This window comes from Drosophila yakuba, chromosome X (genome assembly GCF_016746365.2).
Source record: "Drosophila yakuba strain Tai18E2 chromosome X, Prin_Dyak_Tai18E2_2.1, whole genome shotgun sequence".
Taxonomy (NCBI): domain Eukaryota; kingdom Metazoa; phylum Arthropoda; class Insecta; order Diptera; family Drosophilidae; genus Drosophila; species Drosophila yakuba.
The window spans coordinates 18,117,993-18,139,536 of NC_052526.2; the positions used below are offsets into that span (position 1 = coordinate 18,117,993).

The 21,544-nt window shown below is 44.1% G+C and overlaps 2 protein-coding genes across 2 annotated transcripts; both read left to right on the forward strand.

Moving 5' to 3' along the window:
- The first annotated feature begins 8,336 nt into the window (after nucleotides 1-8,336).
- On the forward strand, nucleotides 8,337-9,594 carry LOC6525871 (loricrin). The gene is made up of 2 exons (XM_002101655.3): nucleotides 8,337-8,732; nucleotides 8,793-9,594. The coding sequence occupies exons 1-2, from the start codon at nucleotides 8,727-8,729 to the stop codon at nucleotides 9,354-9,356; spliced, it is 570 nt and encodes a 189-aa protein (XP_002101691.1). The 5' UTR covers nucleotides 8,337-8,726; the 3' UTR covers nucleotides 9,357-9,594.
- Nucleotides 9,595-12,779: 3,185 nt separating this feature from the next.
- On the forward strand, nucleotides 12,780-13,736 carry LOC6525872 (acanthoscurrin-2). Its single transcript, XM_039377438.1, has 2 exons — nucleotides 12,780-12,888; nucleotides 13,026-13,736. Exons 1-2 carry the CDS (start codon nucleotides 12,883-12,885, stop codon nucleotides 13,596-13,598), a joined length of 579 nt encoding a protein of 192 aa, XP_039233372.1. The 5' UTR covers nucleotides 12,780-12,882; the 3' UTR covers nucleotides 13,599-13,736.
- The last annotated feature ends 7,808 nt before the right edge of the window (nucleotides 13,737-21,544 follow it).

Consider the following 21,544-nt stretch of genomic DNA (forward strand, 5'->3'; position numbering starts at 1 on the left):
GCGGGACGCACGCCCTGCATGTGGCCTTATATACTCCACTCCCAGCGTGGAAGCGCCGCCAACTGGAGGCGGCAGAATCAGAACCTGAACCAGAAACAGAACCAGAACCAGAACCCGCGGGAAGCTTTAGCTTTGCCCACGGATGGCCGATGTGCCGCCGGTCACGTCGACCAGTCGCCTCCGGGCTCCAAGGCAAGCGGAAAAGCTCGCAGCAAAACACACCGCACGTCGATGCACTTCCTTCGCCACTCGCCGCGATTATCGACTCATTAGATAAGCGCGATTCGCACTTCGATGGCGAAAAGCTCTAGCATATGTGCGAATACGTGCACTGCGCGAAAATGCGGCTTAATTAGGGGCAACTACTCCCTGGGGCGTATATATATGTAGTATAGGTATATAATGCCAAGTTGTTAGATTTTTGAACTCTAAATATATTGCTGCATACTTTTAGACACCTTTTATGATTTTTATTATTATTATTATTTTACTATTTTTATGATTAACAAATATGGATTATAGAGTCTTCTAGCCATATCCCTAATATTCCCATTTTCCAGTCTTAATTTTTTAAGATTATATTATATTATATTAGGATCATATAGATTATTCGATTATATTAGATACCATTATATAGTCAGGCAAATGACGCACTTCATATGAAAGTAATTTATTAGTTACTATTTCTAATGCGATATTTGATTAAGATACCTATACTCTGAAGTACCAAATAACTTGAGCTGAATTGCGAAAGCAGCATCGTTTTCTCGCAGTGCATAGGCAATAAACCCATGTCTGCGCCAATCTGATATTTTAATATTTTGCAATGTTTTGTTTGTTTACTCGCGGACTGTGTGTGTTTATTAGCAGTGTTTATCAAGAACGCCTAATCTTGGAACGGGGTGCGTCACTATCTAAGCAATTTGCTTACTTATCTAAACACGAACACATATATGTACATTTGTGGGCAAACATTTGATCGCCGATTTCCCTTTCATGTTTGCTTTTGCAATTACACTAATTCATCTCTATCTTTCGCAATACCTTACAGTGTAGCGTGAAGCAGCATCAATGGGAAATGCTAATCTCTACAAACTGACAAAAAAATGAAGAAATAAAATAAGTGTCGTTTAAGCATTTGCGATTAACTATATTCTACACCGGCGATTCACAATCGACACTTTTTTACGAGTGGAGTTTCCTCAATAAAATGAAAATGCATCAGCACAAAAAATCAGCACAAACGCCAACAGGTGAGATCATTTTCAGGTGGGAAATGTATTATTTTATCTTATTGAGACGTATGGGAATTGCAAAACGACTTTGTCATTAGGCAAAATGTTCATTAAAGGTTTGCAGGCGTCATTAATATCCAGAATGTCAGAATTTTCTAGTCAAAACAGCACGACTAATTTCATGAGTTATCGTGAATACATATTTAGAAATATTAGAATATACAATGACTAATAAACGAGGAATTATATAAATTTAGGATGCACTAGATCCAACGTCATAACAAGCAATTTAATATAATATTTAATGATATATATATATATATTATTATACCACATAAATTTTCGTTGCTTTTGCATCCAGGTTTTTTCATACTAATACGATAATATATATAATAAGAGATAATTATACAAATTGTTTGTCACACAGCTGAGATTCCTTGATGTGCGTAACTCAGCTGCGTTTTGGCCAAAATAATCTGGCTAAAAGCGTGCACAATTAGTACATTGATTTTGGCTCAACCGATAGATAGATAGATAGATAATTGAGTTGATAACGTGATAACCCGAGCACAGCGATTCGCCATAATTCCCTTGATTGAACGTGCTCATTTTTCGCGCGAGTTTTCCCGCCCTGCAATTTGGCCATCTTCAAACTAAATGTCTGCAATATTTTTCCAACGCCAAGAGGGGGTGTGGGGGAGTCTGGCACGCTTTTAATCGCTGCAACAACTAATAAACTATGTTTAAATATAGCCCCGCAGATAACAACAACAAATTGCCCCTTCATTGCCAGTTGCGCGCAAAATTAATCGAAGCCCATAAAGCAGCGCAAACAAAGACAACCCCACAGATCGGGTATATATATGTGCTCGTTTATACATATTTATTTATATATATATATATATATAAGCAATATATATATATATGTTTATGTATATAAATAAGTACATATCTGTGGGTGGCTTTGGCGAACGGCTGACATCGTCGCATGCAGATAAACAGACATTAATAATCGAAATATTTGGTCCTACGAGCGCACAACTCGTGGGCGGGCTGCGCGGACGGGGGCGTGGCACCGCCAGCCAAACAGATTGCCAACATTAGTAATTCCAGCAGCTCTTTGAACCAACTACCTATGCACTGAACAAAATTGGCTGCAATTCATTCATTTCAATGTTTGTGTGAGTGTTTGTAGCCTATCTCGTTGAGATATGTATCGTTGTTGGGCTACATTTCGCTCAGTGTGGGCAAACTGTAATAGTGGAGAGATGCAGGATTCGCATCAAAGTGGTGCACATGTGTATTGCGCCAGGATCTGGTGAATGGCACCCACCGTACCCACCGTTGTTGTCCTGGCAACACCAACAATGCATTCAAAGGGGTCTTAGTTGTTAACAATGGCGTTGGAAAATTAAATATTAAATATGCGCAGCAAAATGAAGTAAACAGCAGCTCAGCACTCGGCTTAACGCCTGCCCTTAAAGCAAAGTTTCTGTAGCTCACTAAGCTCAAATATTATAACCTCCTCTTTTGTTGGTAAATAGCAAAAAGCCAAAATCAAATAAGCTAATTAGGGAATAAACTCTCTCTTTGGGTTTTATAACACGAGGTGTGAGTGGATGAGATTATGGGATATAAGATTATAGGTATATCAAGGTGGTGGTCTTCCCATTTCTTATTTTCACAAGAGCTCCATCAAAAGCTAAGAACTTTTGCTACATTATCTAGACCAAGTCTGCGTAAAATGGCTTAAACTATTTTGGACTCATAGTACATAACAGCTTATACAATCATTCCAAACTGAACTTATCGATTGAAGGAGTTCGCTTAAGAAGGAGTTATCAGTCGCTGTGTAAGGCCTTTAAGTTGCTTAACACTGTGTGCCCGATTCAGATGCCTTAACCCATGTCTGCCCACAGCGAGTGATTGGCGACAAGTCTGCTGGCAGCAGCGAGCTCAATCGACTTCCGGTTGTGCCAATTTTCGGTCTAAGCCAAGACATTCGCGCTGCTTCTGCGAGACCGAGACCTAAACCACCGAGCCTGTGAGCCACTGCACCACCAATGCACCACTGCACCACCCACCCATCCGATGAGCCACCCACTCTGGCTGAGTATTTGCCTGGCGCGCTCAGCATTTCGCTTGCATTTCCTTCCGGCTTCCGGTTGGCCCTCATATGCCGACAGTCTAGGGAAAATGGAGGAAAAACCCTGGGTGCTGGGTGCTGGGAAAACCTCAAGTAAACAGGCAGCAGGCTAAACCAAAGCCTCACCCAACAACAACCAACTACAGCCCCCCCTTTCCCCCCGCAGCCACTCATCCAACACCATTTTCTTTTCCACAAATTGAATTCTCGCGCGCGTATTTTCATTTGGCACACTCGTCCGTGTGTTCGGTGTGTGTGTGTGTGTGAGTGTGTTTGTTTGTTAATTTTCGAACAGGAAAATTGCATCAGCTGAGGGGTTTCCACAGCGTACTGGTTTTTTCTACTGTTTCGCCTCGTTCGTCGTTTTTAAGTCAGCCGCAACAGGAGAAATGTGCGGCCACTTTCCGCGTGTGGGCGGGTGCAGGTGGTAAAACAGGGGGCGTGGCAGTGGGAAAATCCCGCAGATCGATAGATAATCAACTAATGATTGCGTGCTGAAAGTTCCCAGCTCCAGCAGCAGTCGCTTATAGTTAATAATACAGCATATACAGCATTTATTGGCAAAGCGCAAGCTTTTCCATTTAATCAAAGGGCAGTGGTGCAGTGAAAATTGCTTTTATTGAAACAAAGAGTTGCGTTTAATGTGTTTATAAGTACGAGTTCTGTGCCAAAGATAAGCAGCAGATCAATGACTTTGGCATTGAGTGAGGTCGCTAAATGATAATTCCCGTGTGCGAATGTCATTATGCTGATAATCTCAGTTGTTATCTATAAAACGCGGTGGAAAATCGGTGTAAAATCCGTGTAAAATCGGTAGAAAAGTGGTGGAAAATAGGTAGAAAATCGGTGGAAAATCAGGCCACTTTCGCTGGGCGTTGAATTTTAATTGATGGGAAAATTTTGCGTGTCTAATGCACTGCGAGCTGCTGCACTTTGTCGTTCTGGGTGTGCACAATTAAACTTTCAATGTAATTTCACGCGCAAATGCCTTCAATTGCCAGGCGAATGCAGTTGCTCCCCTCCTGGTCCCTCTGGAAACCATCTCCATCGGGGGTCCTGACAACAGGAGCAGTATCCTGGTCGGTGGCCTCGCTCCTCAGATCTGCATTAGGTTACACATGCGGTCATTATGAGAGCCAACCATTCACAATGGGCATTATGTGGTCAGCAAGGATGCGAATTGGCTGGCTTAATCAAGCGAACAAAAAAGTTATGCCAAATTCAGGAGGATATGGGTGATGGTAGAAAATTATTCCCATATCCTACACATATATCCCCATATCCTGCAGATATATAAGATGTGGAAAGCATTGGAGTGAGTTTTATGATCAGCTGTTGCCACAAGGTAAACCACTGATATATAGTGTGCTATCAGTGTGAATGCCATAGTGAAAGCTACGAAGCGGCATAATCATTATAATCGCGTTGACACTACAGTGCGACAGAGACGTTGCGACTGTGTGTGAAAGAGACGGCGGCGGCAAAGAACACTTTTATGGCCACCCAGCCACCCAATCACCCAACCACCCCGTCCACCCCCTCACATTCTTTTTGTCGCCGGTGCCGACGAAGCGCGATTAGCGATTGCTTATCAATTAACACAGTTGGCCAGCTATCAAAGTGGATGCCTCAAAGGCCTCGTCGATAAGGCGAAGTAAGTCGACCGAACTTTGCCAAGCGGCTTAAGGCGTCCCCCTACCCCAACCCCTACCCCTCCCCCCATAGCCCATTGGAAATTGTGGGCGGGGTCGCGTCGCTGGGGGGATTGCAAGTCATGTGGGGTGTCGCAGTCGCAGCGCAGTAATCATGACTTAATGGTCGGTTAAAATGATGCGGAAACAGATAAAGATACAAATACAGATACAGATACAGATGCAGATGCAGATACAGATACAGATACAGATACAGATGCAGATACAGATGCAGATACAGATACAGATAGAAATACAGATTCAGATAGATTTACAGGTAGAAATCGAAATACAGATACAAATAGAGATACAGATAGATATACAGGTAGAAATAAAGATAGAAATATAGATACAGATACAGAAACAGTTATAGATACATATACAGATGCAGATGCAGATGCAGATGCAGATGCAGATGCAGATGCAGATGCAGATGCAGATGCAGATGCAGATGCAGATACAGATACAGATGCTTTGTGATTGGGCTGCGAACTGTGATAATTTTAATTGAAACACAAACCATCAATGGGAACCAAACGGTGCCATATGCGATTACCTGAAATGGTTAAGTCAGCTCCAAATTCGATTATCTGGAATGGTCAAGTCAGCTCCAAATTCGGTAACCTGGAATGGTCAAGTCAGCTGCTAATGTGCCTACAATTGTGCAGTGGATGGTGCCTTCCAACTGAAAACATATTGCAAACTCATACGCACACTTTTGGCCAGGATCACAGAGATTGCCACGGAAATTTGTTATTATTTAGGCCGATTTTTAAGCACTACACTTGCTGGCCTCTCGCTGGCGTGAAATGAATACATTTCCGCCCGCATTGGCGGGAAAACAAAGGGCAGCCACCCAACGGCGATGGAAAAACCCAAACCACCCACCGCCCACTGAAAAGGGGGTGTGTGTGTGTGTGTGTGTGTGTGTGCTATGAACTGAGCGCGTTGTAATGTGCGTTAATAAATTTGATTTTAGATTCTCTCTCGAGCCATCAACTTTAAAGTGCCGCCCCCAAAAAACACCACCCACGGCTCCATCGCCACTCCAGGATCTCGTTTTTATCAGTTTAATGGGCGGGTCGTAATGCAATTTGGGCACAGCACCCCCCTTTCCCCTTCGCCACCCCTCGCAAAAGCCTCTGTCTCTGCTGCTGTGTAAAGCAATTTTGATAAATTTATGTGGAATACGCTTTCATGATAAGCTAATTAAATTCAATCGCAGTAACCAACTTGCCCAAAAACCGAAATGCCACTCCCCCTTTTTTCCCCCGCCTCCTTTATTTTCTGACTCCTGCTTTCAGTTTGGTTAAAGCTCAGCGATTGTTTCCATATCGTTGGTTAAACTAAAGTGGCAAAATTAGCGACAAGCGGATGAGTTTTGGTTAAAGGAAAAGGAACATAACTTTGGAAATGTTTGTACTTGTAAGTACCTGTGCATTTAATTATTTATTAGTACATAACACACACTGACTTAATACAAATATTATAAATATTATTTGCAGCAGCCGTGTTTTTTCAACTAAATAGCCAAAAACACAATGGCATCGCTTCTTAAACTTTGTTAAACAAATCAATTTCGCTTTCATATTTCTGCAACTTAAACAACTTAATATACAAAAATATTCCAGGTGAGTCCTATGAAGTGCATTTCCCCTTATGCTCTGCAAAATGCGACGCTAATTGGGCCACCAGAAATGCATGTTTAAAATCAGTTTAAATCACTTCCTATTAGCGTTGGCCAACCAACTAAGCCAACTCGGAGTGGAGTCCATGTCACGATATGTAATGGAATGGAACATGATTTCGCAGATACTATCTGGCTGCCAGTGGCCAGTGGGAAAACTGGGAAAATGGAAAATCGGTTGACGATTTGGACAAACATTGTGGAAATTTTGTGGAAATACATGCGCCATTAACATAATTATAATTAGGCCCGACAAGCGAATTAAATTCAATTTTCATTATTTTTAATGAAGAATGAGCATGGCAAAAACAAAAATAAAAACAAAAAAACGGCGGAAAAGCGCAAGTGCGGAACAGCGGAAGAGCGGAAAAGCGGAAAAGCGCTGCTGTTAGTTGGAAAAAAAAACATGACCACATCAACATATTTATCGCATTTGGCTCCGTGTCTTGTTGCATATGTTTGGGCGTTCATGCGTGAGCCCGATTTGCATATGGAACGCGGAGTGTGGAGTGTGGAGTGTGGAGCACAAGGACAACGGCTATAAATCGAGCCTAATGGCAATCGGCAACGCGAATTACATACATATATTTAAACCAACAAAAAAACAAGTGCTATATATCTGAAATAATACAATTAAAAGCAAACTTACGCATGCGAGTTTGAGATCACTTTTCTGTTCAGTTGGCGACGTGGATGCAAAGTGTCGCCGGTGGCAAATATGCCGATCATAGCAACAATATTTGCTGGCACTTCATCAGTACTACAGCTACTGATGCAAATGTGTTGCAAGCAGGTCAAAAAAGTTACCTCATGTGGTAACTTGCTGGCAAGTTGGTGACTTTTGAGCGCTGCGAAAATATTTGGGCTCATTACAGAATGTGATACGTCGCGTTGGGCGGGAAAAAAAATCATAAAGGTAAATATGCTTAATGCTAACGAGTACAATGCCAGCGAAGTGCAGACGCTAGAAAGTTGGCAAATGGGTTTTGCTGGTGGTTTTGCTTGTGGCTTTGCTTGTGGCTTTGCTTTTGGCCAAGTGCTCGTCATCCGTTCCATGCGAGGCGCCATAAAAAACAAGCTCTTCGCGATGCTGGGCGCTTAATTAAGCAGATGTGCATACGCAACAGTGATAGCTGCTGACTGCTGAAGTTTTGATTCCAAATCGCCTTCTTTCACTTTGACCCACACGCTGATTTGCATAATTCGGCCATCTAAAGTGTCTTGCCAATTTGGTGCACGAATGTGAGTTTGGTGCGAAAAGAGAGAATCGCAAATCGGCGAATTGTGAATTGTGAATTGTGAATCGCAAATCGCGATAACCGGTAGTCAAAATGATGGCAAAATCAAAACACCGGGGAACACCTGTTGAGGTATTTTCCGCCCAGGGCGAACAGATGTTTGAAGACTGTCTGCAGCAGGGTTGCCAAGTCATCTTCAGTTCCATCTTTAATATAATTAATATTATTAGAATATAATATAATTAGAAGGCTTTCGTTACTTTGGTCTACATATCATTCTTTACCTTCCAAATACTTTCAAAATATATTCTACTTTTATTCAAGAGAAATGTCATCATCTTTCGTCACTCTTTTACACATTTCCCACTTGTATATTTCATACCTGTAATCTTGTGAACGTAAAGTTTGAAAAGTTAACCTTCCAGCACATTATTAATAGCCTCCGCTGATTAAGAGTCTTGGAAAAATCGGTGCATTAGTGATACAGTGATACAGCTCTTGGGTCAGCGAATGTCGCATTTGGAATGGGAATGGAAATGGAAATGGGAATCGGAATCGGAATCGGTTGATGGGGGCGAGTGGCATTTCTCTTCGCAATGACCCACATTGGAGCCGTATAAATAGTGGCCGCAGGGCAGAGCATTGTCATCAGTTTCCGAGCTCAGCTCCCCCATCCCACTTCGTTCCATCGCCAAGTGCCAGTTAAACCCAAGTGGAACCGACAGCAATATGAAGGTAGGTGCTCCTTGTGGCGCGGATTAGGGTGCAGCCTATTGATTTTTGATCCGTCTCCAGGTGTTCATCTGCCTGATTGCCTGCTTCAGCCTGGCCCAATCCGGATTCATCGGAGGAGGCGGTAGCGCTGGCTGGTCATCCGGAGGAGGAAGCGCTGGCTGGTCATCCGGAGGTGGTGGCAGTGGCTGGTCATCCGGAGGAGGAAGCGCTGGCTGGTCATCCGGAGGAGGCGGCGCCCCCACCATCGTCAAGGTCATCAGCGAGGAGGCTGGCCATGGTGGCGGCGGATGGGCCGGCGGTTACTCCGGTGGCTATGCCCATGCTCCCGAGGAGGTGAATATCGTCAAGGTGATCAGCGAGGCTGGTCACTCTCACGGTCACGACCATGGCCACAGTCACAGTCACGACCATGGGCACGGCTCCGAGGTTAAGATCATCAAGGTCTTCCAGGAGGAGGGTCATGGCCATGGCCATGGTCATGGCTACGACTACTCCAGCGGCGGTCATGGACATGCCCACCATGCCGAGGATGTGAAGATCATCAAGGTGATCAGCACCGGAATCGCCGATGGCGGTTGGTCCTCCGGCGGTGGCTGGTCCTCCGGTGGCTCCGGCTGGAACTAAGCAGTTCCTCGGAGATTCACACCTCTACGGACACCTCAACGGATCCCAGACCATTCAGGCAATCCAGTGCGCTGATGTCAACTCCTTTGTTCCTGTTGTCGGAGTTGAGCGGCGATATTGGCCTTTCTCGATGCTCGAAGTTAGTTTAAGTTGGTGCACGCGTTTTGTGTGTGCGCTTAGAAACCATTAAGTTTTTTGTTGCTAATTGTTAATGAAATACACAGAAAAAATGAAAAAATATTCTTTGTCTATCGATTGGGAAGTCGCAATAGTTGATTACTCATGTTCGGGGGTTTTTTTTGTTTTCGGAGAGCATCTTTGTTGGCCAGTTTCGCTTTCCACTTAACCCATTTGGCCACATTTGTGTGCTGTTTGCAATTGCCGAAATAATTTACAACCAGTTTGTCATATAATTTTTAAAGTAGCAGCAAACTGAGCAATGGAAATGGGATATTATATCACAAAACGGTATGAAATTACACTGCATTTCTCGCTGAATGCAAACAATGCCCTCATCAGTGGTTTCAGATTAAGTGGCAAATTTTGGACAGGCACTTTGTTGATTTGGATATACGTTGTCATAATTGTATGACTTCGAAAACTTTCCATAGGTGGTGGAAAAATAGTTTAGATACCTCGGCGTACAGTGGGTTAAGCTCTCAGTGGGTTAAGCTCTCAGTGGGTTAAGCCCAAGGTCAAGTGGTGGCAAGGTGGTGGGAATGAATCCATTATCGTCTGGTAATTATGTCCATTCTGGCGATGTTGTGAGTTAAGTAATTCCCCCACCGAAATAACGAATATAATTGCGGATGCGTCTCGGATTTGTTTTGGATTTGGAATCATTGGATTTGTTGTTTTTGATGTTGTGCCGTAACTAGTTTTCTACGGATTTGAGTCTTTCGGTTCTTCGTGTTGTATTTTGCTTTGTTTTTACTCACAAATTCGTGAGCTCCGATTTTTTGTGGGCATATTTTATGCCTTAATTAATGGCTACTCCGTTGAAGATGATGACTAATGAGGGTTTGTATACACTTAATCCCATGCATATTTATAATTCGACTTGCATTCGTTTTAGCAGCGCATTGATATCATCCAAATGTCAATTATAATTGAGTTTAATGGCTTTAGAGTGGTTACACAACTTTATTTCTCTAAGCCCCACGCACTCAGTTTTCTATTAAATGTGCAATAAATATGCGTAAATTTAGGCATTTATGGCGCATTAAACACATCAAACCCCGTTAAATAATCGCTAATTGTTATTGGCATTGTTAACTCAAACGTGGCAATAAATCATAATAAAATTCGGTTAGTGAAATGTTCGTCAAAAATAAATGTCTTCCGACTGTTTTTAACTGGAATGCATTATCGCTAATTGTTTGCTGCAAAGCCACATTAAATGTTTTTAACAAGAAAGCCTTGATTTCCGTCATGCTGCAGCTTTGAAAGAGGTTGATAGCCTAATTCACTACCTAATTGCAGCAATAAGAATGTGTAATATGTATTCTTTAGATGGCTTTTCCTTGATAAAACCACCATCGTGGACCGTGGGCCATTTCAGTCGAACAAATCATGTCGAATCGGCGGAAAACGTATGGCTCATCTATCAGATCGAGAAGTGAAGGTTGGCCATAACTACTAACTACTAACTACTAACTACTTACAACTATCTACTTTAGTTTTCAGTTTTCAGCTTTAGGTGTAGCTGTAGCTGCAGCTTTTGCTGCAACCACCGAATCGAGTGGCAATTAATAGCATTCTGTTTGACCCATCGCCACTGCGGGCCAAATGTTAATGGAGCTGCGATCGCGTTGGCCGAATTAATCAAGATCGAAATTGTGTTTGGGTACAGAGATGGCAGAGTTACTCAATGCCTCCACTCAATGTGGCTTCAACACAGCTGAAAAACGCAGATTGATGGGCTGCGAGAACTGAAGGACTGATCTGCAAATACAAAATGTTTCATAACACGAAACTTGATTGAACAGCTTATGAAACTAATAATTATGTTGGAATTAATTTGGTAGTGATTATTTTGGTACTCAGTACTCAATGGAGATTGAATTCCTGGTACTCATAACATCTAAGGCCGAAAAAAGCATCGAATGGTACAGTTTTTGCATCGAATGCTGGTTGATATTGCGACATGGCAATAGATGGATAATGAAGCAAGTTCATAATTCAGCGTGATCATTTCTATTAAAGTAAAGTACCTGGTTATTAAGATGCCCAGGTACGAGTACTACACCACCCATTCAATCCCCACCACTGGTGGTGCTGGTGGTGCGATCGCTACCTGGTTTATTGGATCATGCTGCTGCTGCTGGCAGCTATTGTTTATTATTTTTGCAACTTTGTGTCGATTCGGATGAATTGCATAACGAGCTGAAAATGCGCCATCAAACGGTTTTAGTTCGGCGCAAGTGCAGTGTCTTAAACTTTGCAAAGGGTTTCCTCCACCAACCTGGCGAACTGGCGATGCAAGTTGGCCCACTTGACAGCTCCGGCCGCCTGGATTGCAACACAGTACAGTCCGCGACATAAATTAGCCCGCAGCGTGGAGCTGGAAGCTGGGAGCTCTGAGCCGCGGGTGGAGATTGGATGGGATGGCATGTGGTATGGCATGGATGGGATGGATGGCATGGATGGCATGGATGGGATGGCTGGCATGGATGGGATGGATGGGGCGGGGTCAGGGCCGTTGCCCTCATGCAGACAACTGGACAACGGCGGCGGTGCCTGTGGTGATGGTGGTAATGGTAATGGTCATGGTAATGATGATGCCGCAACTCAAAACGGACCATCGCGTGGACCGGCAATTAGTGTGTCAAACACGAGCAGACTCCACACAGTGATATTATTTCCATTTCCTCGTATTGTGGGTAAATCACGTATGTGCATATATGGAAAATAGCAATTTTATAATTATTTTGCCCTATTCCGTCTTAGTTTATGATGTGCAAAATCAATTACAATAGGAAACAAATATAACATATGTAGTTATATAAGCTCAGGTACAAAGGGAAATCGATACCTGATTTCCCTTAACTAAACTTCGGTTCAATACATACAAAATTAACCCTTTTCTGACATCAAGATTAAAAAATGCCAGTAAATGTAAGCATTTATGTACAGCTAATGTTAAGGTCCACCAATCTATAATACCCATTAGAAAAGTAGAGGGTATTTGGTTAAAGTGGCTACTAGACTTTCATTTGAATGAATCTGATGTACTTTAAAACCCAGAGATATTAGATGCTGTTAGGTGCAGCTTCTACCATCAGTGAGTTGCCATGCTCCGCAGTCCGGTTTGGACGTGGTTCGAACCACTGTGCGCCGCAGTGGGGCAGGTTGGGGCAGGGCAGGGTTAAGTGAGCCAAGCTGTTGGCCGAGCATCCGAGTTGCTGGCCATAAAAGCGGCGGCCACAACGCTGCAGACCACAGTCGAAGATCGCCCTTCCAGTCGGACACAGTCGCAGTTCCTTCAATCTTTCCATCTTTCAATCAATCGTTCAAGCACGCCAACATGAAGGTGCGCCCATCGCGGATTAACACTTTCACAACAGAGTGAAGAGTGAAACCACTTTCTGCATTACTTTTTATTTTTTTTTTTTTGTGTGTACCCCTTTTGTGAGTTCAACTAACGCGTTTCCTGCCAATCTCTTGCAGGTTTTCGTCTGCTTGCTGGCGGTGTGCAGTATGGCCCATGCGGGATTCCTGGGCGGCGGCGGCGGAGGCAGTGCCCTCAGCTCCGGCTGGTCCTCCGGCGGCGGTGGAGGCGGATATAGCGGCGGCTACAGCGGTGGCCATGGAGGAGGTGGCTACAGCGGCGGCGGTGGCTATGGCGGCGGTGGTCACGGAGGCGGCGGCACGGTTAAGATCATCAAGGTGATCACCGATTCCGGAGCTGGCGGTGGCTATGGAGGAGGCCATGGCGGAGGCTACGGTGGTGGCTATGGAGGTGGCTACGGAGGCGGCTCCTCCGGCGGTTACAGTGGCGGCCACGGCGGCGGCTGGTCGTCGGGTGGTGGATACAGCGGCGGCGGTGGATATGGCGGTGGTGGCTACGGAAGCGGTGGCACCGTCAAGATCATCAAGGTCATCTCCGACTCCGGATCGAGCGGCGGCTATGGCGGCGGATACGGCGGTGGCCATGGCGGCGGTTACTCCGGCGGCGGTGCCTCCAGCTACTCCTCCGGCGGCTGGGCTCCGCAGGGCGGTTGGGCACAGAGCAGCTGGTAAATGCTCGCCGCTGGTCACTAACTTGTTACGGATACCAACTTGTTACTGTTTGTCACTGACCCTGCATGTAAATACTTCCCAACATTAACCAATAAAACAGTGCGGTGTAGCAGAGCCATTCCACTAGCGAAACAGAAAGTAAAGTTTATACTCTTCATTCACAGTACATGTACATGCACTTGTACTACTGGCAAAGTTCGTTATTGGAACAGATAAACAGGTTATTGAAAAAATGCACTTCTTGTTAATTATCGCAAAACTTACCAGATACCAAATACTTGAACTTGTGTAGACATTCGAAATATGTGAGCCAGCGATCTTGGACATCATGAAATCCGGCCAGGAAAAGCGTTCCAGTTGAAGAGTAACTTCGTATCTATTGGTCTTTGATGTGATTCATTCAAATAGCTTGTTTGATTAGATACTCGTATGTAACTTTGGTTCTGATATTTTCGTTCTGGATTACTTTGTTGCTTGCATTCCTTAACTGAAGTTGTTAGCTCCCTAACAACCTGTTTTATAATTGCTTTTAAAACTATAACAAAATATTCGAAACGGACAAAACGTCCTATGACCTCGTCGGCGTCATAAAATTGTCCTCCATTTTATTTATCGATGGTAACCCACAGAATTTGACAGTTGTCAGGTGCCGCCGTTCATATTTTTGCTTTTTTCATTCGGCGCTCTGGTTTTTTGTGTTGTGTTAACCCTTCGTTAACCCCATACGCATGTCGGGCCATCTGTCCCCCCCCCCCTCCCCACCAGTCCCGCTCCCCCTCCCCCTCCCCTCTAGCCAGTGTTCATGGTACACATATATAGCCCGCCAACGCCCTGCAAACCAAGGGCTTCCTACGCGCCAGACGCAATTTGTATGCAAATTTCCATGAGAATCTCAACACATGCAATAACAGCAACAACACAAAGGACACACGAGCAGCAGCAACAACAACAGCAGCAGCAACAACAGCAGCAGCAGTGGCAGTGGCAGTGGCAACAAAAAATTGACTGAGCGTGAATGCGAAGGGGGGGGTTTTGGCAAGCAATTGGTTACAAATACATAATAAGAAACGGACAGATATAAAATGGCAGAGAATGGGGTATGGGGATGGAAAGGGGAAGGGGAATGGGAAGGGGTGCGGGGGAAGATTGCCATTCCGAAAGTGAAACGTTAAAAAGTGTCCAACAAGTTGAAGTCTCGAGGAGCGCACTTTAACAGCAACCGAGTTTAAGTAGTTAAAGTTTTGCATACCAGCGGTTCTTAGAAATGTGATATAGCAAAATGAGCATGGAGTGCAGCCAGCACGTAAATGCATTGAGAAGCGCATAGAAGGGCGCATTTTAACATTAATAAGAGTGCGAGATTGTATCTCTAGGTGAAGACATTGAGAAGCGCGTAGAAGGGCGCATTTTAACCGCAGGTTAGTTGCTAACAGAATATATTACATTATATATATCGACAAAAGTGCAAGATTGCATCTCTAGGTGAAGACATTGAGAAGCGCATAGAAGAGCGCATTTTAGACGGAGGTTAGCCGAAATAACTACTTAAATGGGGGCGTGGCAGCCACACTCACACACACACACTTACACACTCTAAGGCTTAGTGTAATAATACTCAAGTAGCGGGTGCCGGAAATAAAAATAAAAATAAAATTAACTTCAATTGTTCTGCCGCTCGCACTTAGATAGTGCGGTATGCGAATACAGAAACCAGAAAACCGGAATGGAATGGGGTTTTTCTGGATGGGAAATCGTCGTGATGCGGGATGTGGAGCAAGGGATGGGGGGGGAGGGGGGTTTACCGAAGGCAGCACTTTCTATGCAAATTTTTATGTGTTAAATGCATTTTGTTGGATTTAACATTCTCGCTGATTTTTTGGTTTACATTTTTGCATATAAATGAGGGCAAACTTTGCTTCGCCCGGGCTAGAGAAAGCCCAGAAAAGGGGCGCGGCCCACACACACAGTCACACAAATTAGAGGATTAAGTAGCTTGAGTCCTGCTGCTGTTTCTCCAACTCTCTCCTCTCTCACATCTCCACTCTCCTTTCCACTTTCCACTTTCTCGTTTCTCCTTGGCCCTTTTGTCTCAGAAGAAGCTCAAGCTGAAGCCGAAGCAACAGCAGCGGCGAGACAATTACGCTAATTCGCCTGAAATTGTTTTGCATTTTCCACACCCCCCCACTAACCACCACCCACCACCCACTTTTCTGGCAATGACAATGACTGCACCACCCGTCGCATATGTGTGAATGCTGCTTGACTGTGTGTGTGTGTGTGTGTGTGTGGGTGAAAAGCAGAATCTTTTCATCGCTTGTTTAAACAGTTAAATTTGATTGCGCTGTAAATAAGAAGGAGATGGAGAAGCGAAGGAAACTATGGTGGAAAATCCCTATTATCTCCGCACCGAAGGAAGTTTACTTAATTGTGCAACAATTTCCCTTTTCTCACCAGCCATAAGTCGCCAATTAAAAGATACGAATACACACTAAAGAATCGTATAAAAATGATGAGAGGCCCTTAAATGAATTGACAAATAGGCTTTTAAATTAATAAGAAATTGAAAAGCTGGTAAGTGAATTTTGTTGCTGCTGCAGTTGCACATAATAATAAAGAAAATGCAATGAAAAATAAAAATGCAAGGCAATTTCCCTGTCGAATGCTATTTTTGTGTATATTCCAGTCCATCAAGCATCATTTTTGGGCAAACTACTAAAGCATTGGGAAAAAGAAAAGCAAAGAAATAAAAGCACAAAAATTAATAAACATAAAATAGGTAAAACAATTCACTCGAATAGAACAAATTTCCGAATTTCCCTGAAGTTGTGCACATTTAGCGCCAACATAACGTTGGTTTTGGCTTTTTCCCCACTTTTGACTTTTCCCATAAATAAACATCACAATTATCATAGGTAAACAACAAAATAAATACGCGGAAAATACGGGAAAATACGAAATACGTAAAAGAAGAGCGCCAATTCAATTTCCATAGCTTTCGGCGGTCCAACTCAACTGTTTACATTTCGGCGAGGGTTTGCGAGGGGCGGTCGAGGAGTTCGCCAAGTCGTCAACTTTAAGTTTAATTGTTGCTGCTGCTCTCGCAGTTGATTGCTTAAAATTCATAATGATAATAATAATAGTGCGCTCTTCACTAATTGCACCAGCAACAACGGCAGCACACAAACACTCGAATTGTTCACTTGAGGAGGGCGGAGCACTTAAGTCAAAGTGAGAGAAACTTTTCAGCGCCATTCGAATGGGCCAGCAGATAGGAAAATTCGCAGGATGCAGGACGCAGAAAGCAGGACGCAGGACGAGGACGAGGATGAGGACGAGGAAGCTGGCAGGGATATGCCCATTCACTCATTCATTCATTCGCCCATTCAACCATTTTGCCGCTTGCATTCAGGCATTCAGGCAAAATTGTTCCACAAAGATACGAGTAACGACGAGTGGCGACGGCCAGGGAGTCAGCTTGATAGAACGTGGCCCAGGATATCCTAGTTGGATGGCAATGCACTGCAAAAAATTTAAGTTTGCAAGTTGCATTGAAGTTGAAGTAAAGGCTTACTTTTAGATGCCATGCAAATATTTATACTTTGTGTTCGGTTACAGTAAACAACTTAATTACCTTTTACACTTATGACAAATAGTAGAGTTTTTCTGCCAGTGTGCAGCAATGACACACACAAACACACACACAGAAAAGGGGACACAAACAGAGCACCCAAAACACTCCAGCCCATTCACAACTCGAGTGCACTTCATTGCTGTCGCATCTACCCAATCCTTGTCCTCCTTCCCGTCCTCGTCCTCGAATCCTTGGATCCCTGGATCCCTGGAAGCCGTGGATCCCTGTATCCTCCATCGCCCACTTACAGCGAGTCCTTGTTTTGAAGTCCTGGCTGAGCGCTAAGAACGTCGAATGCCGCGGGCGCTGCTTAACTTTAACTTGAACTCTAAAATAACAACCTTCCGTTGTTTTTGGCTTGTTCAGTTTTCGTATAATTTTCTTGCAGGTATTTTCATTGCCCCTCGCCCCTTGCCCATCGCCCATCGCCCGCCCATGACAGCTGAGAAAGGACAATGGCAAGGACATTGACAGCGGTACGGGAACAGGACTCGCTGAATGCCTGGCGGGCATTCAACCAGCTGCCAGTGAATAAATGAGTGAATGACTCGCTGATTGAGCGAATGAATAGGCGAGCGGCAGCAGTTATTCGCAAATGAAGCTCAAGCGGCAAATGAATAAGTGAGTGAGTGTAGTCAAGGACTAAGTGTTTATTCAGATTGTGTGCATTTAATGGCAAACTGTCATTGATACACATGTGATATGCATATAATTGGCCAGTGATTATATACATTGAATACATATACTCGTATATATAGTTGTTCTTAAAACACTTTGATAAATCGATTCGCTTAAATGTCATTAGCCACTGTATTCATTGGCACTCCAGTGGATTTCGCATAAAGCACGTAATTTGACACAATTTCTGAACACTTCTCTAAGTGGGTGTATTCAAATATACCCACCCACCCACACATGCAAGTGCGAAAATCGCATCTGCAAACTAAATCAAATCAGATTACGAGTGTCGGGTTGCGGAAAAAGGCGGACTTAAAGGGGGGCGGGGTCTAGTGATCAAATCAGGACACTCGATTACTCATTCACTGCGCTCATTACACTTGATGAGTCTCTGGCATTCATTTGCGAGCAGCGCTGCTTATCCTTATGCAACTTTCCAACTCCCCCCCACCCCCTCTTTCTTTCGGCCAACTTGTTACTCATGCTACTCAGGAGAAAGGAGGGCAGGACACCTTTAACCGCAAAGCGAGGGCAGCTGCAAATGCTTTTCCCCAATTTCACTGCAACAGCAGCCACCTCCCACCACCCACCTTCCACCGGAAGTCCCCCTTCCAGCACTCCTTCCATTACAACCTTCCAGTCCCAAGGGCATTATCACAGACGGAGTTCGTTGTAAACGCTGCGCATCTTCATGGTTCTCATCATGGCTCTCGTCCAGCTGCTGGGTTGTCCATAATGAAAATAACAAGTTAACTAAGTAGATGATGCTGTGTGTCGCAGTGCACTGCGAGAAATTCAATACACGCATATGCACAAGATCAAGCAGTCTTGCTTATTCATTCCAAGAAGTATTTTCCAGTGCATCCATTAGCAATATCATATTTCATACACTTTGTTTCGATACTAAGTTAAGTTAAGTTAAGTTTGAGTTACGCAGCGAGATCCCAAGTGATCTATAGCTTATGCAACCATTATAAATAATAAATTGATTCTTACTAACATGCGTAGTTTTTCTGTGTGCATTATCCTTCCATTTTCCAAATATTCGCTGCCTTGACAATCAGTTTGGTGGTGGGTGGCAGTTCTTGCCAAACTGTAAGCCGCTTTTGTGCATCAGCAGTGACAGTAATAATAATAACAGCAACAACAATCACTACAACAACAAGTATTGTAGTTTAACAAACAAGAACAATGCCGGCAACTACAACAACAACAATAACAACAACAACAACAGGTGCCAGGCGAAACCAGTTAAGCTGCGCAGTCAGCGGTTCTCGGTTCTCGGTTCTCAGTTGTCGGTTGTCATAGTTTCGGTTGCGTTTTAAAGTTTGCTTTTATCTAAGATGAATAATCTATGTAGCAGCCACCCCCCCTCCCCCCTCTCATAAAGAGGGGGGGTCAACAGGGGGCGTGCTGATACAACACAACCGCAACCGTCGCACCTTAGCATTTTTATTGTGGCTTCTGAATACCCTCGCTGATCAGCAGGATGGCCATGTCCTGTAAGGCAAAAAGTGTAGGAATAACATCCTGGTATAAAATTTATAAAACATTTTGCTATAAGCTATAATGTATGAGCTGTGATTTATGGAATAAAATATATAATTTTAAAGATAAGTACAATCATTACTTGAAACACTAACATAAATATATTGCAGCCTTCTTGAACACACCTTCATTAGAGATTTGTGTTTTAGACATCCTAGTGATTATATAGATAACCTATATCCGAATTAAGAGGAATGCACTGCCAGTAGCATCCTGGCCAGGTGAGTGGCAAGGACAATGGCTACTCCTGGGATCGCCAGGTGAGTGCCCATCCACCTGCTTACACATTATGGTGTTTCTGTTTCTGTTGCTGTTTCTGCGAGAAGGCAGGGCGATAATCCAGGAGCATCTGCAGCCAGGTAACCATGCCCAGGAGGCAGGAGGTCCTTTTTGGGGGGGGGGGGGGGAAGCCGCCTGCTTGCCGCTGGCCAAAAGCTTAATCCTTGTGCAGGAATAGCGTTACGCAGCCAGGGTTGCCACAGTTGCCGCAGTTCTTTTTGTTTCTGGTCTGGGTTTCTGTTTGGCTTGGTTTTATTTTGTCTTTGCTAAGCTGCCGCATTGTTGTTGCTGCTGTTTAGTTAACTCAATAAACGCAAGTGGCCAAGGGGGCGGTGGTGGTTAGTGGAAAGTAATCTTTTGCAAGCCATCCTTAAGGGGGGGCGGGGGGGTGCGACCCCCTTTCCCCCACGCCAGTGGAAAAGTGCTGACATTTGCGGCAAATTTCCTCATGCTCATTTACTTGTTTACGTTATTTCTCATCGTCGCCGGACTGCTTGTTGTACCTTCTGTGTGTGTTTGTTGTGGCCGATTGTTGTTATTGTTGTTGTGGTTGTTGCTGTTGTTATTGCTGTTGTTGTTGCTGTTGTTGTTGCTGTTGTTGTTGTTGCCGTTGACAATTACACAAAAAACTGTTAGCATTTACCACAAACATACGGCCACAGTCAGCAGCAACAAGAACAACAAGCACAATACTGATGGCCGACCAAGGTTGGAATACTATAGATGGAAATCGCCAAAGATGCGGGGGTACCCATTTACACTGAGAGAAATTCACACCATCACTATCACTATCAGTACCATCACAATCAGAACTATTGTTTCAAGTTTCCTTTGTTTCGAAAGCAAATAAAGCTTGAAAACGTAGCCTATGCAAGAAGTGGAAACTACTAGTTATTGGCAAAGTGCAAACTTGTTTCTCCCAGTGCAGCGACTGTGGCAGGCGACAGTTTCATGTCAACAGAAACACAGGAACAGCAACTGTTCGCACGGCCACGAAGAGAAAATGGCCCGTAGTCAGCACTTTTTGGCCATAAAAGCTGAGCTCCAAATGGTGGGGTGCTGGGTGGGGTGGTGGGGGTGAGCCCCCGAACCCAAAGTACCCCCCCCCCCACAAAGACCCCTTTGCCGACAAAGGCCGTCTATCCATTTAAACGTTAAAAGCTTCTTGAGAACGCGTAAAAACTATTTGGCTATCTGGCTCCACCATTTGCCACGCCTCCAACAACTGCGATACCACGATTTGGTCCTTCGAGCCGGTTCTCTCTGCTGCTTCTTCTTCTTGTTCTGCTTCTGCTTCTTCTTCTTGTTTTTGTTGTGCTTCTTGTTCTTCTTGTTCTTGTTGGTGCTTCTTGTTCTTGTTATTGGACTGCGTAACATCATTAAAACTTGAATAATCAGCTATCCGTCTCTCTCGCCGGCAAAGAGGAGGAACAACAACAAAGTAATTCACTTTTCCGTTTGCAATTCGGTGCGATTTTTCGGGGGAAAAGGGTCTAGTTCTGTTTGGTTTGTGTCTGGGCCAAGGAAACACGTCGGGAATTGGGTTAGGCGGTGTGGCAAGTGGCAAGGAGGCGTTGGGGGGGTGTGAAAATCCAAGGGGAGTGGGGGCAGGTGTACTAGCAGCGTTCACAATTGAATATTAAAGCAAACAACCGAACCGAATGCGAATGGGAAAAACTTGCAAAATAAACAGCATTGATAAAAATTTAAATAGCATAAATTGGTGTTTCACTTTTTCCATTATTCGCTGCGAATGAATAAAATGGAGTTGGCATTTGAAACAATTGTTAAACAAATGGCAAACGAAAAA